The sequence below is a fragment of the Tursiops truncatus genome, chromosome 2 (assembly GCF_011762595.2).
Source record: "Tursiops truncatus isolate mTurTru1 chromosome 2, mTurTru1.mat.Y, whole genome shotgun sequence".
Classification (NCBI taxonomy): domain Eukaryota; kingdom Metazoa; phylum Chordata; class Mammalia; order Artiodactyla; family Delphinidae; genus Tursiops; species Tursiops truncatus.
Genome location: NC_047035.1, coordinates 160686509 through 160710112, shown reverse-complemented (window position 1 = coordinate 160710112; position 23604 = coordinate 160686509). Strand labels below are relative to the sequence as shown.

The window sequence follows — 23604 nt, the reverse complement described above, 5'->3', positions numbered from 1 at the left end:
AAGTCTGGAAAAGAGAAGTAGAAGAAAAAAGACTGGATATGACGAAAACAACACAAAAGGAAAAGGGAGAGATGATATGATAGAACTCAGAAGAAAAGGGGAATGTCTCTTGAATGTTCAAGTATCTTGGTAATAAGCAGTCTGATACTTGAGGATTAATTATGAAGTCACTGCAAACTTCAGAAAAGAATAGAAGAAAATGCTGTTGGCAGATGGTTAGTGGCACTTGTTAAGTACAGATGACAAACTTTTGTTGAATAATCAATCTGGCTGACGTCATGCAGAAGTTTCAACTGGATTTATCCAAAGTATTCCTGAGCCCAAGGAAACTTCTTGCTTGGATACTTTTACTGTCTTTCTTTTCCAATGTCAGAATTCCTGCAATTATTGTCAAATGTTTCCCATTTGTAGAATAACTGCTGTTTACCCCTATGATTTTTTTCCTCCTACCTATAAATAAATTCTTCTTCACAATAGAAGTTCTTAAAGTGTCTCAAGTGTTTTCCCAATTGTAGAGAATTGTTTTCAGTTAGTTAAGTTAAAAAAAAAAAAGAGATTTGTTCATTCACTAGCATTACCACTACAACTTTCACTCTGCCCAGCACACCATTTTTTTTTAATTTATATGACTCATTTGGCTGTATTTAATCAGCAATTACCAATCTTTTAAAACTGTATCTACTGTACCAGAACAAGTAATTTGCTTCCATCATATTTACAGCTTTAAGTATATACAGAGATCAAAAATCCAGAACAGATCACATCAGAGCTTCAGTATAGAGTTAACAATACAGAATCCCAAATATATTATTACACCATAGTGTTTAATGTATTTTCATGAATTTTACCAATTTTATGAAATATTTTGCAAACTACCACAGTGTACACGACAATATCTCCTAAACCAGCTTCTTAATACTTCTTTTTAAACGTATACCAATTAAACAACATTTGTGTTATTGTATTGCACAGGGAACTACATTCAGTATCCTGCAATAAACCATAATGGAAAAGAAAAAAACAAATCACCCCTCAGAAGCAAAAAAAAAAAAAAAAAAAAAATTAAAGTTATCCCAAATAAAGTCAAGATAAGGAATAGCCTACATGCAACTGAGAAATGGAAACAGAAGTTGCCAAGAATAGAAATTTCATTTATTCAATGAATTTGAAATTGATGCAAGTTTCTTCTCACCTTTTTATTATACAGTCCTACTCTCAGAACACTGTTTTCCATAGAGTAATAGAATTGAAGATGACAGCTCTTGCCCAAGCAGTGACACACAGAGCTATTTAGATAAGCCCTGCTGCCTAAATGGTTAAGAGTAGAAGCATGCTTAGCCCCTACCCATATATAGTAACCTGAAAAATAAAGGGGAAAAAACGCAACTTAGAAAAAATTAGCTGCTTTCTGTTTGAACAAAATTATTGTATTACTTTTCCAAATCAAGCTCGAAACACAAATATTTTATTTAAAAGAATACGATGTTTTTAAAAGATTGCATCAACTACAAATTACAAATTTTCGTTTCCATATTTGATTTCTAAAATGCATTGTAATCTCCTCCTAATTCCTAAAATCAGTTTGACAATACCTTCAATATGAAAATTCAATATTCTTATAAAAAGAAATCTGATATAAAAATCTCTGTGCCACCAAATGATCATTCTTCTGAATATAACAATGCAATCTTTCTTTAATCAAAAATTCCTCATCTTTCTTCCCAAAATTATTTTCCCTTTTGATTATTTTTTCTATTCTTCACAGAAAAACTTTTACCTTTTAAGGGAATATAATTTAAACTGCCCTCTTTCTTACCAAACTACATGGAAGCATCATATACTTACAGTCCTACTAAACTACACATATGGATTGTACAGTACATAAAAATACTGTCAATCAATTTTTTCCATCTGATTCTTAAAACCAATTTGGATTGCTTTTGAACTCAATAATATACACAATACAGAGATACAAAGATATTTCTATGTTTTATAACTTCAATTTTCAAAGATAAAGTCTTTCAAATGTTTTATTTCTTTGTAAGAGAGCAAATATTCCTGCAACATCTAAAAACGTTGAACTTAAATTCAGTGAAATTTATTTACTAGACATGTTAGCCTTTAATCAAACTAGTATATAATAAGTTAATACTTTTCCTCTGACCTATACGTAAGGAAATGATAAATAAAATAAAAACACATTTTTACAAAAGCAGAGACAGACTAAACAAGATAAAACATCTCAAAAGATAAGGAAAAAATAGATATGCCAAGTGATGAGCAGGGCTGAAACCACAGAACTCTTGGATGTTGGGACCAGAAGCAGGCTGTAGTAGCTAGAATTTTGACTAATTTAAATGTTGCAAAATCCTGGATGAACAGAGTCAAATTCTCTCTATGAGGTCAAAGATTAGGTCTGGAAATCATTCTCGTAAACTGAGGTGGGAAAGATACTTACCCTCACTGTTGTGGGCTATGGCTAAGAGACAGTACGTGCAAAACTCCAAGCATTACCATCAAGTATAAAACCCTAAACCAGGATTGTTACTCAGATAAGGTTCTGGGTTGCTGAGTAATACCACGATAAAATTGCTGAACAAGGAGGTAGGAACAAAGTAGAAGAGCAGGAAAGAGTAAAGTGGGTTTAGAAAGAGAACAAATCTCATTGAAAAAAAGCCTGCAAAATTTCCAGTTTCTGGACCACCATGTAAGAAGCTTGGAAGTTGTTATTCCTGTCCACTTAGCAAGAAAATATATGAACAAACTGAAAATCAACAACTCTTCTTAGACCCCTAGGAAAACTGAGGTCATGGTACAAACCACTGTGCAAGAATTGGCGAGGTAAGCAGATACAGAGAATCACAACTTTCAAGAGCAGAATCCCAAAATTGTATGGGAAAGTACAGGGGTGGAAAAAACTAGATTGTGATTGATGAACTGCTGGAGGCTCAGTGTGAAAACATTTGCGAGTTAAAAACTCCAGGCAGCCCCATCTTAGGGAGGACCCCACTCTTTTGTGAGTTTTACCTTCAGGAGCCCTACCAGGTTCTCACAGTAAGAATCAGAGAAAAATCCTCTTGTGCCTACAGCTGGGGGAGAGGAAAAGTAGTCATTTTGAAATATACCTGGACTCTCCTGTTATCCTTAATAAGGCTTTCACTCAAGAGAAGCTTTACAACCAGCTAACCGACTGGAGATCCTAACTGGGAGAAGTGAGATATCAAATCTAGCAGGTTCTAACCTTCCACACGACAGGAGCAGAATACCCAGATCCAGCCCCCACTGGATCAAAGACTGAGATCCATTCATAGGACTACAGGATGCTTCCCTTCCCCTCACAACTTATCACCACATCAAAAGTGGTCCTGTCTGATAACAAGGAAATAGTACCAAAAGAACTGCGGGTCTCAGACCTTATTTCAGAAGATATCTTTAGAGAAACCCGAAGACAACAGTGGGACCAAAACAAGAACACTACATGAAATTTTAGTCTCAGACATTAACGGCTACAGCCAACAGTAAACAGAGCCTAAACTCTAGTTGGATAAACATAAAAGCTCACATTAAATACCCATCTACCTTAATTCCTTTTATGCAGTACATTATGCCTGGCTTTCACACACACAAAAATTACAAGGCATACTAAAAGGCAAAAAAATATATAGTTTGAAGAGAAAGAAGAGACATCAGAACCAGACCCAGATCTGGCAGGGATGCTGGAATTATCAGACTGGGATAAATAAGTTAAGAGTTCCAGTGGAAAAAGTAGAAAACATGCAAAAAAGATAATGTAGGCAGAGAGTTGGAAATTCTAGGGAAGAATCAAAAAATGCTAGGGGTAAAAAACAGTATAACAGAAATGGAAAATGCCTTCAAAGGGCTCATTAGCAGACTTGACTCAGCTGAGGAATGAATCTCTGAGCTTAAGGATATGTCAATAGAAACTTCCAAAACTGAAAAGCAAACAGGAAAAAAAATTAATAACAGTGAAGAAAGGAGTGATTCTATCTAAGAACTCTGGGGAAACTACAAAAGGTGCAACATATGCGTAATGGAAATATGAGAAGAAGAAAGAGAGAAAGGAAGAGAATCAATATTTGAAGTAACAGTGACTGAGAATTTTCATCCAAATTAATGTCAGACAAACCAGAGATCCTGGAAGCTCAGGAAACACCAAGCAGGATAAATATCCAAGAAACTACATCTAAGCAAATTACTATATTCAAAACTGCAATCAAAGACAAGCGAAAACCTTGAAATATTCCAGGAAGAAAAAAATCTTACCTATAGAGGAACACAGATAAGAATTGGATCAGACTTCTCTTCCGAACCACGTAAGCAAGAAGAGAGTGGAGTAAAATATTTAAAATATTAAAAGAAGAAAAAAACTCAACCTAGAATTCTATGTCCAGCAAAAATTATCCTTCAAAAATGAAATACAAATAAAGACTTTCTCAGACAAATAAAAATTGAGGGATTTTGTGGCCAGTAGACTTGCAAGTAATGCTAAAAGGCATTCTTCAGTGAGAAGGAAAATGATACAGGTCAGAAACTCAGATCTACATAAAGAAAAGAATAGTATCAGAGAAGGAATAAATGAAAGTAAAATGAAACATTTTATTTTCAACTTGCTTAATGAAAAAATAAGTTTGTTCAAAACCGTAATAGTCCTAATGTATTTGATAATGAAATGAAATGAATGACAGCAATAATACGAGGGAAAGGAGGGAAGACTTAGGAGTATTTATTATAATGGGCTTGCACTACCCATGAGGAAGTATAGAGTTATTTGAAAGTAGACTTGGATTAGTTGTAAATGTATTTCACAAACTCTAGAGAAACCACTAAAAACAGTTAAAAAGGAAGCATAATCCATATGATTTTTTATTTGCTACCTTCATCATCACTGCTTTGATGCTGCTGAGGTGGAGATTCTAACACAGAAATTTCTCTTGCTTTTGTGCGCATCCAGGAAGTTTGCCCAGCAGATGTTTCTGACACCCAGTCACACATGTCAAAATCAAATCCACAGGCCTGACACACTAAAGAGAGGAGAAAAAGATGTCAGTGGACTATCACAGTCTACTAGAGTGGCTGCTTAACAATGGTTATAGTTGCAATCAAGGCTTAAACACACACACACACACACACACACACACACACACACACAAATTCATATCTGGAAATTTTGATTCAGTAAGTCTTAGAGTGCCCTCTACTTTTTAAAAGTTCTTCATTTGATCCAGATGGGCATCCTCCGAATGAGAACCACTGCCGCCAAAAAAAAAAAAAAAAATGAAGAGATTTCTTTTTCTTGTACCACTGCTTCCACTGTGGTTTTTTAAATGGCATAATATCTGACCTTACCTACTTTATGGAATTCAGTTAGCTTAAATAATTTACTATTCACAATCACGTTGAAATTTTAAAGAAACATTGTATATAATTCCAAGATCTTTAATGTAATTGTTTTACAAAACAACATTATCTTAAATTGACATATTTACTGTCTTTCACTTTTTGAATAAACAACAGACTTGCAATAACACTTCAGCTAAAACCCCAATGATACTCCTGCTAAAACTAAGACATAGATGGCAACAGAGTTTGTCAAGTGAGTATCCCTACTAGTGGTCTGATATTCCTGTTAGACTTCTGAGACTCATGGACGGCCTACACACTGACAAGGCAGGCAGACATCTCATCTTAACACTTACACCTCAATCCTTCATCTGTAGAATCAAATCTGCAGAGACTTGCATCTGGATGGCATTGTTCCATCTTGGTATTCGATGTTTCTTGACATGGTAAAATTTCATCTGTAAGATTGGCAAGAAGTGAGATGCAGGTGTCACTAGAAAGGATCATGTATTTCTTAAAATGTTAATATTTGTTCTACAGAGCATGCTCAACCCAACTCCTCTCTATGGCAGCATCATGCCTTAGGGAGACTCATTACACAAAGAGAGATCGATTCAGAGAGAGGAGAGAGAGAGAAAAAAACAACCATGCCAGTGCTTCTGGATTTTCATCAGATCTCTGTAAAACTCTTAGAGGAAAATATAGGCGGAACACTCTGACATAAATCATAAATTTATGATTTATAAATCATAAATATTTTTGGATCCATCTCTTAAAGGAAATAAAAGCAAAAATAAACAAATGGGATCTAATTAAACTTAGAAGTTTTTGCAAAGCAAAGGAAACGGACAAAATGAAAAGAAAACCTACTGAATGGGAAAAAATATTTGCAAATGATGACTGATAAAGGGTTAATATCCAAAATATATAAAAAGCTCATACAACTCAACATCAAAAAAACAAACAACCTGATTAAAAAATGGACAGAAGAACTGGATAGACATTTTTTTTAAAGAAGAAATGCAGATGGCCAACAGGCACATGAAAAAATGCTCAACTTCACGAATTATCAGGGAAATGCAAATCAAAACTGCAATGAGACATCATCTTATACAGTCAGAATGGCTATCATCAGAAAGAACACGAATACCAAATGTTGGCGAGCATGTGGAGAAAAGGGAACCCTCTTGCAGTGTTGGTGGGAATGTAAATGGGTACAGCCACTATGGAGAACAGTATGGAGGTTTCTCACCTTCCTAAATATCTGAGCTTTGAATCTTTTGACATCTTGTTACAGTCATCTACAGACACTGGTGCCCTACCCCTCAATCCCTGATTACTTTACCCGTTGGCTCAATGTCACTCTCTGTCACTTCAATGTTCCCATTCATCTTGCCCTTCAATTTCTCTATTTTTCTTACTGATGCTCATGAAGGAGAACTGCTGATGTAAAACCACTTCTGCCACCACTCGGCTGACTATGATCGTAACTAACGGTGATAACAACTTCCTCTATCTTAATTATGAGGGGCCCACTCCCCAACCATCACCCCTATCTTTCCACCACTCCCTCTAGTATCTCTACTGTAAAAAAAATTTTGACAGCATAAGGACCTACAAAGCTAATGGTCCTCCAGTTTTGCAATTCCTTTCATCCTCTCTCATGTCCTCATTTCTTTTCTTACTGGTGTTAGAAAATAGTCATCTGCTGGCTCTTCTCATGCTTCCACAAACTCAGGTCAAAAACTCTGACAAGTACAATCCTTCATGTAGTGTAAATGCCTGACAATTAGCTTTCTTGATTGTAATGTAAGTGCCTGACATCAACCTTTTGATTGCTGAGGCATCCATTTCAAAGACATCCATCTCTAATAAACACATTGCCCCCTACACTGGATAAAGAGCCAGTGCGTCCCACCCATGAAGTTCCCCTTTTCAAAAGCCCTTGGTGACCTAGATAACTGAGCACTCGAGTGACCCAGCTTTTCCCTTACTGCACTTTAATTCCCACTTGTATGTTTTAAATTCAACAATAAAAAGTAAAACCGGGAAACCCTAGGCACCCCACCCTCGACCCCAACAAAGGCAGAACCCTAGGTTTACTCTCTCTCCCCACAACCTCGCTGTATGGCCCCTGGATGTGCTGGGTACCCTCCAGGACCTGTAAGAAGCAAACCTTGTTTTTCCAAAGTTCCCTGATGTTTGTTGCAGGGGTGTGTCTCGTAATCATAAGAACCGCAAGGGCTGGACTAGCCACAACATCACAACACTGCCTCTGGTCTGGGAAATGTCTGTGGGGACTCACGACATGTAATCTGGGCCCAGGTGAGCGCCTGAGATTCCTGGCAGATAGCATCACTGTGAATAGGCTGAGACCCACGCGACGCACTCCACCTGCATCTGTGCAGATGAACGGGAGTGATGGGTCAACACCAAGCTGACTGAAACGACTTCATATCCCTGACTACTCACTTCATTGCACTGGGGCCATCCCGCTACATCTTCCTAATTCTTTCCTTTTCTTCCATTTCTAGACAACTGTTCAAAACCCTCTATCCACTCCTTAAATCTCCAACTCCTCCTCCCCCTGAGCTAATCATCTTGCTTTATGTTTCATTGGGAAAATGAGAGAAACCAGAAGAAAACCTCACAAGCCCCACCACCTGCACCGCCACCCACATGCCTTTCCTCTTCTTAACTCTGATCAACCAGTCCTTCTCTTCTCTAGGTCCACTCCTCTCATTTACCCCGGAAATGCATCTCCTCTCCCCTATTCTGCAATCATTCCAGCAATTTCCTCCCCTCTTTTACATCCCACATGCTTTCTTTCCCTTCAGTATACAAGAGGCCACAATTTTGACCATCTTAAGAAAATTAAACCTCCAACTCCCTCCAACTAACTTCTCCAAGTTCTGCCTATTCTCACTGATTCCAACACCACTTCTTCTCCCCCCATTCTCTCTTGCATCTGTTTCAATGAGGGTTTTTTTTCAATTTTTTAAAAATGAAGTTAAAATTCATATAACCTAAAATTCACCACTTTAACCATTTAAAAGTACACAATTTGGTGGCTTTTATACATTCTCAGTGTCATGCAATTATCACCGTTATCTAATTCCAAAACATTTCCATCACTCCAAAATAAAACCCTGTACCCATGAGCAATCACTCCCATTCTCTCCCCCTCCTCAGCCTCTGGCAACCTCTGATCTGCTTTCTGATGACTTTGCCTATTCCGCACATTTTATAAAATGGATTCACACATTATATAGCTTCTTGTGTTTGACTTTTTTTTTTTTTTTTTGCGGTACGCGGACCTCTCACTGTTGTGGCCTCTCCCGTTGCGGAGCACAGGCTCCGGACGCGCAGGCTCAGCGGCCATGGCCCACGGGCCCAGCCGCTCCGCGGCATGTGGGGTCTTCCCGGACCGGAGCACGAACCCGTGTCCCCTGCATCGGCAGGCGGACTCTCAACCACTGCGCCACCAGGGAAGCCCTTGTGTTTGACTTTTTACTTCTCAGATGTTGTCAAGGTTTATTCATGTTGGTGTAACATATATCAGAACTCTATTCCTTTTTTTTTTTAACCCTTACCACTGCGCTGAAACTACATATATCAAAGTTGACCTCTCCATTGTTAACCTACAATAATATTTAATTTTTCCTTCCCAACATACCTGACATATCAGTAATACTGATATAGTTGATCACTCCCTTTTACTTGAAATGTTTTCTTCACTGGATCCTGGTATATAATTTTCTCCTGGTTTTCGTCTTAAATGACTAGCGTTTATTCTCGTCTCCTTGGCCGGTTTTCCCTCATCTCGTCGATGTGACACAAGGTGACATTAGCCTTGGATCTCGTCTCTTCTCACAATCTTGTTAATATCACCTAGTCTCCTGCCTTTAAAACATTTCCAATGCCAATAACTCATAAAACTATAACTTAGGTCCAGACCTTTCACTGGACTCTGACATATCCTGTTCCCGACTTGGCCACTTCACTTGGATAACCAACATGCATCTCAAAAGAAATATGTCTGGAACTAGGCGTATTTTCTGATTTTCTCAGCCCAAACTTTCTCCTCCCACATTTTTCTCATCTCAGTCCATGACAACTCCATCCTTCTAGTTCAGGTAAAAAGAGTAGGGTCATGTATGATACATCTCTTACTTTCATCAGACATGCCATCCATCAGCAAATCTTTGCTTGATCTATAAAACACATCCGGAACCTCACTACATCGAGGTACTCACTACTGCTACCAATTCTCAGTTAAGGGAACATCATTCTTTCTGGATTATAGATAAAACTTCTTACTTTGCCTCCTTGTCGCTGCCCTTGCCCCACTATTATCTTTCAATATCCTCAAACTAAAACAAAATTAAACTACACATCTGGGAAATCCACATTTATTCGGTAATGAAATATCACACGTTTAAATAAAACTTTGAGATAACCAAGTATTTTGTTTGATCTGAATGAAAATATAACTTACTAAAATTTGTGTCATACAGCTAAAACAGTACTTAGAAGGAAATTAGTAATTATAAAAGTTTCCATTAGGAATGAAAAATGATTGACCTCAAATCCTATAATTTAACTATCCATTTACAGAAAGAAGGACAAGAAGAACATATTAAAGCTAAATCAAGCAGCAGGTCAGATCATGTCTCCTCTGCTCAACATCATCACACGGGCTTCTATCCTACACGAAATGCATGCAGAAGTCCTTTCCATGAGCCTCCTCTTACAAACCAGGCTTACTCTTGCTTCAGAACCTTCGCCTTGACATGTGGCTTCCTTCCAATATACACATGGCTTGATCTCTCAACTTTTTTTTTTTTTTTTTTTGCTCAGAAAATATGTTCTTCACGTGACCATGCCTGACCACTCTATTTAAAACTTATCTCCCCCTTGCCTGTGGCACCCTTATCTCAGTTTTCTGGTTTATTGTACCCACAGCACATAACACCACTTGACATAAAGTACATTTTTCTATTTACTTGCTTAGCTTCTTTCTCTTTATGACTAAAATATAAATTCCATAAACTCAGGGATTACCATTTGTTTTTTCACTGCCTCTCCCTCATGTCTAGAAAAATTCTTGACATAACATAGATGTTCAATATATACTTGTTTAATGAATGAATGAATAAGTGACCTAAGACCAATTCAATGAAATCTTTTACAACAGCACAGACTCTATATAAATTGTTCACATCTGTATTGGAAATAAAATTGAAGCGATTGGTTGTGAAAATGATTTACAAATAACATCCATAATCTGGTTTCTCATAATGGAAGCTAACAATGATGAATATGCAAAGCTTCTTGAACATAAGATCCACTGAAAATAAAACTGCATATGCAATTAAGGGAGTGTGGGCAATAAATGAAACTAAGATTGCACAATAACAATTACCATGAAACAATTAAAACTGTAATTTTTGTAGATTTGTATAATAGCTACAAATCTTCAGCCCCTGGAGGTGCATAATTAAATGTTTGCCATTGTTCAATTAAATGTTGTATATTATCTTTAATTTTTCACTATTTATACAATAACCGCAAAAGTACTGTAAATAAAAATAGCAAAATAGTCAATTATAAACTGCATGGAATTTAAAATTCAGCTTGTATCAGTTGCTATTAAATATCTTCCACCAATATCAACCACTTCTACTACCTTTAGTCCCCCAAATTGGAATTTGCAAGCACAAAAACAATGATATGATGGGGGTTAATAAGTTGTCAATCAACTAATCTCCTGGACAGCTTTTTATTTTAGTGCATTCTATTTCAGAGCTCAAAGCTATTTAAAGATGTCATTTAGCTATTTAAATAGCTCAAAGCTATTTAATATATTCATATTCATTTTCTCTCCCTCCCCACACCCTCTTTCATTTTTATATTGCACCACAATCCAGCAGTAGAAAATTACGTTTGGCATTTTAAAATTCTCCATCAATGATGTACAATCAGCAGGATGAAGCTTTGCCAACAATTTCAAAGTCTCTATACCAATGAAGACACATGTGTAGAGCCTGCCATCCTTCAAGTCTTATCTTGTACAAACAGGTTATGTGAAATTGGCCACATAACTCAGATGGAAGAGAATGAAGTCCAAGCCTCAAGGCCATTGCAGCAAAAGTTATAACTGACATCCACTTTTGACTCCAGGGGCTTTTGACAATTTCTTTATCAGTTTTCTTAAAACATCAATGAATTTCAGTGAATAGTCATTACATCTTAAAAGGTAGCTAGAAGTTAATAAGATAAAAAAGGTAACTAGTTAAATAATGCTTATTTAACTGGATAATATATAAGCATTATTCAGGTTCTCATTAAGGAATAATTTGTGTATTTGGAATGTTTTAAAATGAGACTAAGGCAAAGTCCTGGCAAACCAACCTAAAAATATTCACAGAATATTCATGATATTTGATTATGAGCCCTAACATGCAATCTTTATAAAAATATACAGTAATTTGCTCAAGAAGCAATGTTATTTAAGAATCAGTGATTAAGCACATTCTTATTTAGTCACAGTCACAAACCTGGGTCTTTTTAGACTTTGATAAAGTCTAAACAGGTCTTCTTTCAATAAATGTACAGTGAATACTTGTATCTTGGGAAGGGCAGTAATTAGAAAGATACTGTTTGAAAGTGTGGGAATACTCTAAAAGATTTCTTTAATATTATAAAAAGAATTTAGTTTTATTTTTCATCTTGAAAATATTCAGAAACCACGAAAATACCTGTATCTAGCGCTTTTATAAAGAGAGCTGTATTTCTATAGAAAAGAGTAAGTAGAGAGAATCAGTTATGTTTCTTCCCTAAAGATAATACTACACTTAATAATCTATATGGTGGATTACTCATCATCAGAATTTTTCCAATTGTAAACTATTTCCAATTGTAAACTATTTCTTTTTTAAAAATTATATACAGTAAAATTGTACTTTTGGGTATTTATTTCCATGACATTCGACAAACATAGAGCCATGATCTGCAAATCCATCAATATTTCATTTATTCAGTCAGGGTTGTCCCTAGTTGTTTAGTACCTTGCTCTTATGGGCTGAACTGTACCCGCCACTCCCAATTCATATGTTGAAGTCCAAACCCTCAGCACCTCAGAATGTGACCATATTTGGAGGTATACAGAGGTAATTAAGGTAAAATGAGGTCATATTGGTGGGTTCTAATCCAATATGATTGGTGTCCTTATAAGAAGAAGCATTTAGGACATCGACACACACAGAGAGAAGACTGTGAAGATCCAGAGAGAAGACAGTCATCCACAGGCAAGGAAAGAAGACTCCAAAGAAAGCAAACTTGGTGACACCTTGACCTTGGACTTGCAGCCTCCAGAATCACGAGAAAATGAATTTCTGTTGCTTACCCAGCCTGTGGTATGTTTTTATGGTGGTCTTAGAAAACATGCACTGACCCTGGGGTGATTAGGGCAGGTACATAGTGACCCAGAGTGTGAAAGCCTAAAGTGGCTGGGGTGGGTGCTCTGGATTGGTCGGTTTGCATTTGAAACATACACTGTAAGGTGAGCTGTTTTACCGTCTCTAGGAATTGGCTCACCCTGGAAGAGACAGTCCCTCCAGGGTCAGCAAGACCCCAGACATCAAAGCATCAGAACATAGAAAATAAAAACACAGTAATAGAATTGCTCCCTACTCTCAAAACAAACAAACAAAAAAATTAGAACAAATTTTTGAAAGCACACTGGTTTGAAGAAATAAGAAAATAAAGAAGTCTTGTCAGAAAACCTATATATCTTAGAACCATTTTTATAACCACAATAACCCCCAAAAGACATATTACAGCATTCACTTCCAAGCAGTATTCATTTCCAAGTACTATATTTCGGCTATAAAATGACAAAAACACTATGTTTCTACTAAAATATGGCAAATGCTTGGCCCAGATTAATTCATCCCAGATAAAAAATCACATTATGTAGTTTGAAGACATATCTTTATTTTTGATACTAAAACAAAAACCTAAAAATAATATAATATTTCTTAGCATAAGTACTGCTTTAAACATATTCCCATGATATTTTATTTAAACCTGATTTTTATAGAATGGTGCTGTAGCTTAAAAGAAAGAAGAAGAATTCACACAAAATCCCAAATACTCGATGTTTAGATAATTGCACATATTCTTTATTCAATCAATTATTTATTAAGTACTTGCTCTGCACTCGGGATCCACAAATGAGTAAGACACTACTAACTTTGCCCTCAAGAAACTCAGCATTTAGTTGTAGAGATAAATTAATACACTGTGTGTGTGTGTGTGTGTGTGTGTGTGTGTGTGTGTTTGTACAGGGAGTGGGAGTGGGGGGGGGATTTTCTGTAAGAGAAGGCTTCTCAGAAAAGAGACATTGACTCAGTCTGGAAGGATATCTAGTAGCAGAACAGGCCAAAAATTTTTTTCATGAAATAAGAAGAGGGAGCAAGGTTTGAAAAGATACCCAAGAATGAGATAACACTGTGTTGCTGGATTCACAGGTAGTTCTTTTTGGCCAGAATATGGGAATTCTTGGGGAAATTAAGAAGGAAGAAGTTGGGCTGGTGCCTAAGAGCAGGATCCTGGTGAGCTTATGTCATGACAAAAAATTTCAATTCCATTCTGAAGGCAATGAGACTTACTGATGGATTTAAACAAAATAGAGATTGGTCACATTTGGATGTTAGAAAGTACAATCTGGTGGATAGCAGGGAGTAGTGAACAGGGGAGTGAAATAAGACTGAAACCGGAATTTTTAACAATCCAAGAGAAAAAAAATGGGGCAAACAAAATCAGAGTTGGATAAATAATAACGAATAAATAAGTGGAGACAATTTGAGAAATATAAGGACATTCCCTCAATAACGTTTTTAACCAAATTAATGTGGAGATGAGAAAAGGAAAGAAGGATTTAAGGACAACTCCTTGGCTCCTGAGTGAGACCAAACAGATGCCAACAACTAAAACAGGGAACGCAGGAGAAGGAACAGAATTTGAAAGAAGATTGGAATTTAATTCTAAACATACTGATGTTGAATTTCTGTAGCAAATATATTTGCACCCTCGACTTATAAACCTGTTCCCCTTGCCTGCCTTTATTACAGAGGCCAAATCTAAACCTTCAGTTTTCTTAGTCTCCCTAGCAACTAAGGTTGTCTGCCTAAACATCACCTAGCCGATGAATGACATGTCCGAACTACGTCACTTCCTGTTCCTTCCTTCTTCCTGCCCTGAATGTGAGAGGTTATTCTATGAGCATAAGATGACAAGCCATGAGGGAAATACAAAGGAAATCTGTTAGTCCTTGAATTTAGCAGTATCAGAGTTGAAGAACCTATGCCATGACTGTCTATATCCTCTATTAAGTCATCTAAGCAATCTTTTCTGCTTTCTTGCTTCCAAATGCATACCTAACCGTATTGTCCATTGGAGTAGGATTTTCTGATGGAAATGTCCAGAAGATGTTAGGTTGTATCTGCCTGCTTCCCCTACCTGGACTGTCACCACCAGGACCGCATGAGACTGAAACCACAGACTCTAGTCATCCAGAACCCTGCTCCAGGGCAGTCACGGCCAAGTGCAATAATCAACACGAGACTAGGTCTTGTGGATCCCAAAAGGTTAGTTCTGTTCTTAAACCTAGGATTGCCTGACTTCACAAAAATTTCCGGAGAACATTACTTTAAATGTAGGCTCCATCCTCAGTGATTCCCATCTATCGGGTCTGGAGTGAATCCCAGAATCTATCACTCTTCTATGTGATTCTGATGGTTAACTAGGTGCAGTCTATCATGATAGTGCCTGAACTTGACTGCAGAGTCTCATTTGAAAATTTAATGCTACTTAACTTTACCACCTCTCACATTCTCACCATTTACAAAATAGAAGTCCATCCAAGTGCCAGTCCTATCCCATGATGCTTTATCCTTTTTCTCCATTATTCATCCTCACGCTGCTGTGCTTTCCTCCTTCTATTTGAAAAACAAAAAACAAACCCCCTGCACTCTCACCTTCAAAGAGTCAAAGAACACTCTGTGACCTTACCTGAGTCCTGGCTTTCCCCAAAAAGAGACCACTTCCTTTGTAGCTTTCCCAAGGGGAGACCTTTCCCAACACCCCATAAAACAAAAGGCATAAAATTAAAATTGTCATCCTTCTAAATCTCCAATGTTGCTTCTATACAATGATTCATTCTTCCATGTCGTAAAAACATCTTGGCCCATGACATCCAACTTATAGCCCTGTGTCATCCATGCAGGAGATCTGATGTCCATATTCACTAAAGACTTCAGTCTTGGATTTCAAAGTCTTCTTCTGTAGGCCTTTTCCTTGTAACCTTGTATAACTTCAATATCCATGTAAAAGGCCTGCCCAATAATTTAGCTTTAAAGTTCATGTCTCATCTTCAGTAAACTTTATTTCTACACCAACTCAAAACAATACGGTGATAACACTATCTAGAACTATTCTTAGAAATTGTAGACTCCAATATTTTTTCTATGTGACCACAACTTTTCCTTGAATGTCCAACTTTCTGATGCTCTCACTCCCACTACTATTGCTTTTTTAAAAAAAATTCTATAGTGATTTTAAGGAGTTCTTTTAAGTGCTTACTAAAAATCTGGCATTCGTCTTCTGAGTAATTATTATAGCCCATCTACACCAGCCTCTGTCCCAGCGTATGGATCATGGGTAATTAGGGAAATGGCTTTGGTTCCCAGAGCCAAAGATGAAGAGTAAGTTCATGTCTGAAATGATAGCAGAGTCCTATTACAAGCGATCTCAAGTCCCAAGCACAGCCCAAGCATTCTCCTGTGTAAATCTGTAATGTAAACAAAGTTTCAAGGGCAACAGCCAGTTCCTAACTTCCTGATGGTTCAGAAAGTCCAGCCAATAGCTGATTTCACTGCTTTATTCTCCTTTGAGGGTGATCAGCCAGACTGGGCAATAAATAGAACTATTAGGGATCATTTTGTTTGGCAGACCTCAATTTCTGCAGCAACTATAAAACTGAGAATATATAAAGACCCTGCTGAAGTGATCAGGGTCAGGGACTAGGTGTCTCATTAAAACTCAAGCATAAGCAGGCTGTGCTCTGGCCTCAGGAACCACCATGCACAGTAAGAGAAGAGGAATTATTAGGGGACATTTGAATGGCAGATCATACTTTGTCTGGAGTTAACAATGTAGTCTACACTGGTATATTGATTCTCTTCTGATAAATCTAATAAATATTATCTTCTTTTAGTGAAAAGGCACTGATGTTTATACTTAAATTATTTACTTCTAGGAATGGGTGGAGGTTATAGTCTGTTCCTTTAAAGTTCTCCATTTCAATTTACCTATGTTTCAATTTATCCTATCATGATTTCTTACTAACATATACTGAGAACTGACAGTACAAAGATGAAAGAGACCTTTATGTGTTCCAGTGTTTAGAAGGTGCTGTCATCAGCTCCTGTAAAACCTTATCTTGGTTTGAGTGGCAAAAGACACATACCTGTAAGCTCTTATCATAACAGCAGGAGTGCTTTTTAAACATCAAAGCGCAATACCCGTTATCAAGTTTCCTTGATTTCTCTTAGGGAGACCAATCCATCTCTTCTGTTACTGGAATATTTTTTACCACGACTACCATATCTTTGTACAAAATTAGAACTGGGAATCCTCTCTACAAAATAGCTATCTTTATTCTACTATATCATAATAAAATTTCAAAAGGAAAAATATCTATCAAATATCTATAATATATATCTGAATATGTATAGTTATTGCTTACTAGACTAAGTTAATTTTATCATTACCAATTTATATTTTAAACATTGAACATTTCTATTGAGAACAATGTGACTGGTGAATTGAATATTATACAGTTAACATAATCAAGGGACCGCTATGGATGACTTTTTAGATCTGTGTGGTTTATTGATCTAGTTGTTTCAGTCTAAATAGAAAATAGATTATAATTAATATATTTCTCTATTTGTGTCTTTCAGTGGCATAGTCAAACTCATTCTCCAAGAAGATAATTTCAAGTCTATGGAGGCCAGTTTTCTCCCGATCTCCTAGAAGGCATAGAGTTCGCTGAGTAAGATTTAACTAAACAGTGTAAACATGGCTACAAGGTTCCAAATCTGAGACTAAATTACACCCTTCAGCTCTTCATAGCCTCAGCAGTGAAAAATACCCTGCCTTCACCTCTAGCACAAATCTAGTCATTGTTACACAGTGTATTAGAACAATGGGAAATAGCTCACTCTAAAGCATTAAGTAAAAATAAAGAGCAGATCAAAGTCATTATACAATAGTTAAACTGCACTGCATTTATTATACAATAAGGATCAAAATAAGGAAAAGTTCTTACCATTTGCAGGCAAGCAGCCTGAGCTGAAGGATATATCATCAATAGCTATGACTTCATCCTGTTCATGAGTTGAAATCATCTGGCCTTCAAAAACAACCTGGATAAGAAAAATGAAATAAAACAAAGAGCAAGGAACATGGTTACCTGACGGTCTTATAGCACAGAGCCTACAAATAAGAAACATGTCACTTCCTAGAAGCTCTTGGGTGACCATACCAATTCCAAGTGGAAAGAGATCTAAACGTACATTTTGAAGAACAAGAAAATGTACAGTCATCTCTATCCCACATGTCTAGGTTAGGTAACATGTTTGTGAAATGAAGCAACAGTCACCTGGTTTCTGCCCCATATCATCTCCTAAGTTTGGTTCCTATGCATTCATACTATTTAGTATTTACCAGTTCTTGGACCCATGCTCCATCTTGAACTCTTGATTCTTGGCATTTTTCATCTGTGCTTCACTTCCACCTCTGGTTCTCTGAATTTTACTCACAGTCCTGCCTTGGATGTCCTTGTGGTATCCTCCCACACATTTTCTGCCATTATCTAGACGCAGCTTGGGACACTGACTGGAAATCATTGTTCAGCGACTTATTGTTAAAATGACTGAATGTTATATTGTGATGTGAAGCCAGCCCAGTCTCCACCAGGAAATTCTCTGGTATAATGAATCTGAGAAACTTGGAAAGATCAAGTAATCCTAATTACTTAAATCAATAGAAAATTGGTGTGTTGGTGGAAAGTATTATCCCACTTTCACTAATGAATACCAATGATGTGTGAGGCTTAATTCATGGATGCATTAAACTTGTGTGCACTGCTCAGCCTTGTTCATAATATAAACATTTTATTATGCCAAAACATCACACTGCTTCTTAGCTTAACAGATGGTCTGCATTTTTCTGTGCTGCATTCTCTTTTGTTTCTGTACAAGATGTACTAATACATTTCTTTTGAACCAGACGCTATCTACTAGTCTATTAAAAATATAAGAAACATCCATAATGTGTCCAGCAAACCATCAATATATAGCCCTCAGAAAGTCATCTCCTCTTCACATAAAACAGAATAACCATGTGACTAATTATAAGTCAGGACCATGCTGGGAAAGGTCTATCAAATTTTGTTACATAGGGGTAGTTTCATATGAGGCCAATATAGCACAGTGACTAAAGTGTATATTTGGAACCAGACTCCTTAAATTCAGATCCCAGATACACCACTTCATAGCAAGAAGATCTTGGAGAAGGTGCTTAATATCTCTGTGCCTCAGTTTTCTTTGTAAAAAGGTACTGATAAAAATAATAAGTTATTACCTATATGATAAGGTTTATGTAAGGATTAATGAGTTATTACATGTACAATTGCACTTGGCCTATAGTTGGCATTAGTGTTAGCTATTATTATAACATAGTTATTAAAATATTTAAGCTATTGGATGAATAGTGTTTACCAATAAAAAAAAATCTATTCTCTACAGATTAACTTTATTCTTCTTGAAAGCTTTCTCACATAGATATATTCCCTAGTTCTTGCCAAATTAAGCATATACCTGTAGCAGCCACATTTAAAGAGAGAAGTGGAAATAAGTCTTAACTAATCTCCAGTCTCTTCTTTTTTCCTCTACACCCTTCCTGAAAACCCATTCATCCTCAGGGCTTTAACTGTCACCCAGGCTGATGACAAATTTACATCAGGAATGTCAACCTCTCTCTTGAGCGCTCCTCCCACATCTCCATAGCCATCTCCATAGCTGGATATTTTCACTCCGATGACATGAAGTCACTTCTGATTCATAACGTTCTTTCTCCTCAACTAGGACCTCTCCCCTGACACTCAAAACTTCAGAAAACTGCTCAAAACTCTAAAATGGTCTTTGGAATGACTTTTTCCTCCAGTCACATGTCCAATCAGTCAGGACCTATTAACACCCCCTCTTTTCCATCCCTGTTGCCACTTGTATATCTTCACACCTGATCTAATGAAGTAGATTTTAAATTACCTTCTTAACTTCAATCCTCTCCTCACCAGAGTTTGCAATATGTATTTATTCGATTCAACTGAAGAAATGTTAGTATGAAAATCGGCTGCCTTTTGAGCCCACTGGCACAGAAAGAGGAAACGTCTTCCTTAGGTAAAGAACAATTTCTCTAAGTGTAGGGAAATTACTAATGGACCTGTGAGGCTATGAAACAGAAGACCCACCAGGCACAATGAGATACACCAGTTAAACGTATTTAACAAAAAGATTTACCAGGGATTTTGGTTGGGATCCTGCAAAGAGGGATAGGTTGAATGAGTTAAAGAAAGTGGAACCCCATGATAATTTTCTACAAAGAGAGGCCCTATATTCAGAAGTTATGTTTGTAATATGGAAGTTATGTTTCTAAGAAAAGCAATTAACATTCTTTGTTTTCTCCAAAACTTTGGCAAACAAGGTTTTCCAAACATCCCCACCTCACTTTTCTGTGTTAGGTGAAATAAAGAAAAGAAAAGGGAATTTCCTGGTGGCCCAGTGGTTAGGACTCTGTGTTTCCACTGCAGAGGGCAAGGGTTTGATCCCTGGTCAGGAAACTAAGATCCCCCATGCCGCGGGGCATGGCCCAAAAAAACAAAGAATAGCAAAGTAGCAAAATAAAAGCAGATCACAACACAGATAATGGAGTTAGGAGTTTGGCAACATCACAAAAGTCAGGTATTGCCTGCACCAATGCAAAAATAAACATGAGACACAGAGACCTCTGGGACAACATTAAATGCACCAACATTCGAATTATAGGGGTTCAAGAAGAAGAACAGAAAAAGAAACGGACTGAAAAAAAATTTGAAGAGATTATAGTTGAAAATTCCCTAATATGGGTAAGAAAATAGTCAATCAAGTCCAGGAAGTGCAGAGAGTCCCATACAGAATAAATCCAAGGAGAAACACACCAAGATACATATTAATCAAACTATCAAAAAAATAATACAAAGAAAAAATATTAAAGGCAGCAAGGAAAAAGCAACAAATAACATACAAGGGAATCTCCATAAGGTTAACAGCTGATCTTCCAGCAGAAATTCTGCAAGCCAGAAGGGAGTGGCAGGACATATTTAAAGTGATGAAAGGGAAAAAACTACAACAAAGATTACTCTACCCAGCAAGGATCTCATTCAGATTCGATGGAGAAATCAAAAGCTTAATGACAAGCAAAAGCTAAGAGAATTCAGCACCACCAAACCAGCTCTACAACAAATGCTAAAGGAACTTCTCAAGGCAGGAAACACAACAGAAGGACAAGACCTACAATAACTAACCCAAAATAATTAAGAAAATGGTAATAGGAACATACATATTGATAACTATGTTAAATGTAAATAGATTAAATGCTCCAACCAAAAGACATAAACTGGCTGAATGGATACAAAAACAAAACCTGTATATATGCGGTCGACAAGAGACCTACTTCAGACCTAGGACACATACAGACTGAAAGTGAGGAGTGGAGAAAGATATTCCATGCAAATGGAAATCAGAAGAAAGCTGGAGTAGCAATTCTCATATCAGATAAAATAGACTTTAAAATAAAGACTATTACAAGAGACAAAGAAGCACACACATAATGATCAAGGGACCAATCCAAGTAGAAGATATAACAATTGTAAATATTTATGCACCCAACATAGGAGCACCTCCATACATAAGGCAAATGCTAACAGCTATAAAAGGGGAAATTGACAGTAACACAATCGTAGTAGGGGACTTTAACACCACACTTTCACCAATGGACAGATAATCCAAAATGAAAATAAATAAGGAAACACAAGCTTTAAATGATACATTAAACAAGATGGACTTCACTGATATTTATAGGACATTCCATCCAAAAACAACAGAATACACTTTCTACTCAAGCGCTCATGGAACATTCTCCAGGACAGATCATATCTTAGGTCCCAAGTCAAGCCATGGTAAATTTAAGAAAATTGAAATCGTATCAAATATCTTTTCCGACCATAACACTATGAGACTTGATATCAATTACAGGAAAAAATCTGTAAAAAAAAAAATACAAACACATGAAGGCTAAACAATACACTACTAAATAACCAAGAGATCACTGAAAAAATCAAAGAGGAAATCAAAGAATACCTACAGACAAATGACAATGAAAACACGATGATCCAAAACCTATGGGATACAGCAAAAGCAATTCTAAGAGCGAATTTTACAGCAATACAATCCTACCTCAAGAAACAAGAAACATCTCGAATAAACAACCTAAACTTACACCTAAAGCAATTAGAGAAAGAAGAACAAAAAAACCTCAAAGGTAGCAGAAGGAAAGAAATCATAAAGAACAGATCAGAAATAAATGAAAAAGAAATGAAGGAAACAATAGAAAAGATCAGTAAAACTAAAAGATGGTTCTTTGAGAAGATAAACAAAATTGATAAACCATTAGCCAGACTCATCAAGAAAAAAAGGTAGAAGACTCAAATCAACAGAATTAGAAATGAAAAAGGAGAAGCAACAATTGACAATGCAGAAATACAAAGGATCATGAGAGATTACTACAACAATATGCCAATAAAATGGACAACCTGGAGGAAATGGACAAACTCTTAGAAAAGCACAACCTCCTGAGACTGAACCAGGAAGAAACAGAAAATATAAACAGACCAATCACAAACACTGAAATTGAAACTATGATTCAAAACCTTCCAACAAACAAAAGGCCGGGACCAAATGGTTTCACAGGTGAATTCTATCAAACATTTAGAGAAGAGCTTACACCTATTCTTCTCAAACTCTTCCAAAATACAGCAGAGGGAGGAACACGCCCCAACTCATTCTATGAGGCCACCATCACCCTGATACCAAAACAAAGATGTCACAAAGATGTCAAAAAGAAAGACAATGATGTCACAAGGAAAGAAAACTACAGGCCAATAGCACTCATGAACATAGATGCAAAAATCCTCAACAAAATACTATGAAACAGAATCCAACAACACATTGAAAGGATCATACACAATGATCAAGTGGGGTTTATCCCAGGAATGCAAGGATTCTTCAATATATGCAAATCAATCAATGTGATACAAACAAACTGAAGGAGAAAAACCATATGATCATCTCAACAGATGAAAAAAAGCTTTCAACAAAATTCAACAACCATTTATGATAAAAACCTTACCCAAAGTAGTTATAGAGGGAACTTACCTCAACATAATAAAATCCATATATGAAAAACTTACAGCCAACTTTATTCTCAATGGTGAAAAACTCAAAGCATTTCCTCTAAGATAAGGAACAAGACAAGGTTGTCCACTCTCACCACTATTATTCAACATAGTTTTGGAAGTTTTAGCCACAGCCATCAGAGAAGAAAAAGAAATAAAAGGAATCCAAATAGGAAAAGAAGAAGTAAATCTGCCACTGTTTGCAAATGACATGATACTATACATAGAAAATCCTAAAGATGCTATCAGAAAACTACTAGAGCTACTCAATGAATTTGGTAAAGTAGTAGGATGCAAAATTAATGCACAGAAATCTCTTGCATTCCTATACACTAATGATGAAAAATCTGAAAGTGAAATTAAGGAAACACTCACATTTACCATTGCAATAAAAAGAACAAAATACTTAGGAATAAACCTACCTAAGGAGACAAAAGACCACTATGCAGAAAACTATAAGACAATGATGAAAGAAATTAAAGATGATACAAACAGATGGAGAGATATACCATGATCTTGGACTGGAAGAATCAACAGCGTGAAAATGACTATACTACCCAAAGCAATCTACCGATTCAATGCAATCCCTATCAAACTACCAATGGTATTTTTCATGGAAC

General features: G+C 36.6%; 1 protein-coding gene across 1 annotated transcript in view; it reads right to left on the bottom strand.

Moving 5' to 3' along the window:
- MALRD1 (MAM and LDL receptor class A domain containing 1) overlaps positions 1-23604 on the bottom strand; it is a 661524-nt gene that overhangs the window by 514169 nt on the left and 123751 nt on the right. The window contains exons 6-9 of the mRNA XM_019933374.2: positions 17759-17855; positions 5718-5819; positions 4896-5042; positions 1193-1359 (exon numbers count right to left, since the gene is read on the bottom strand). Of these exons, the coding sequence (XP_019788933.2) occupies positions 1193-1359; positions 4896-5042; positions 5718-5819; positions 17759-17855 (513 nt within the window). The remainder of the gene's footprint in view (positions 1-1192; positions 1360-4895; positions 5043-5717; positions 5820-17758; positions 17856-23604) is intronic.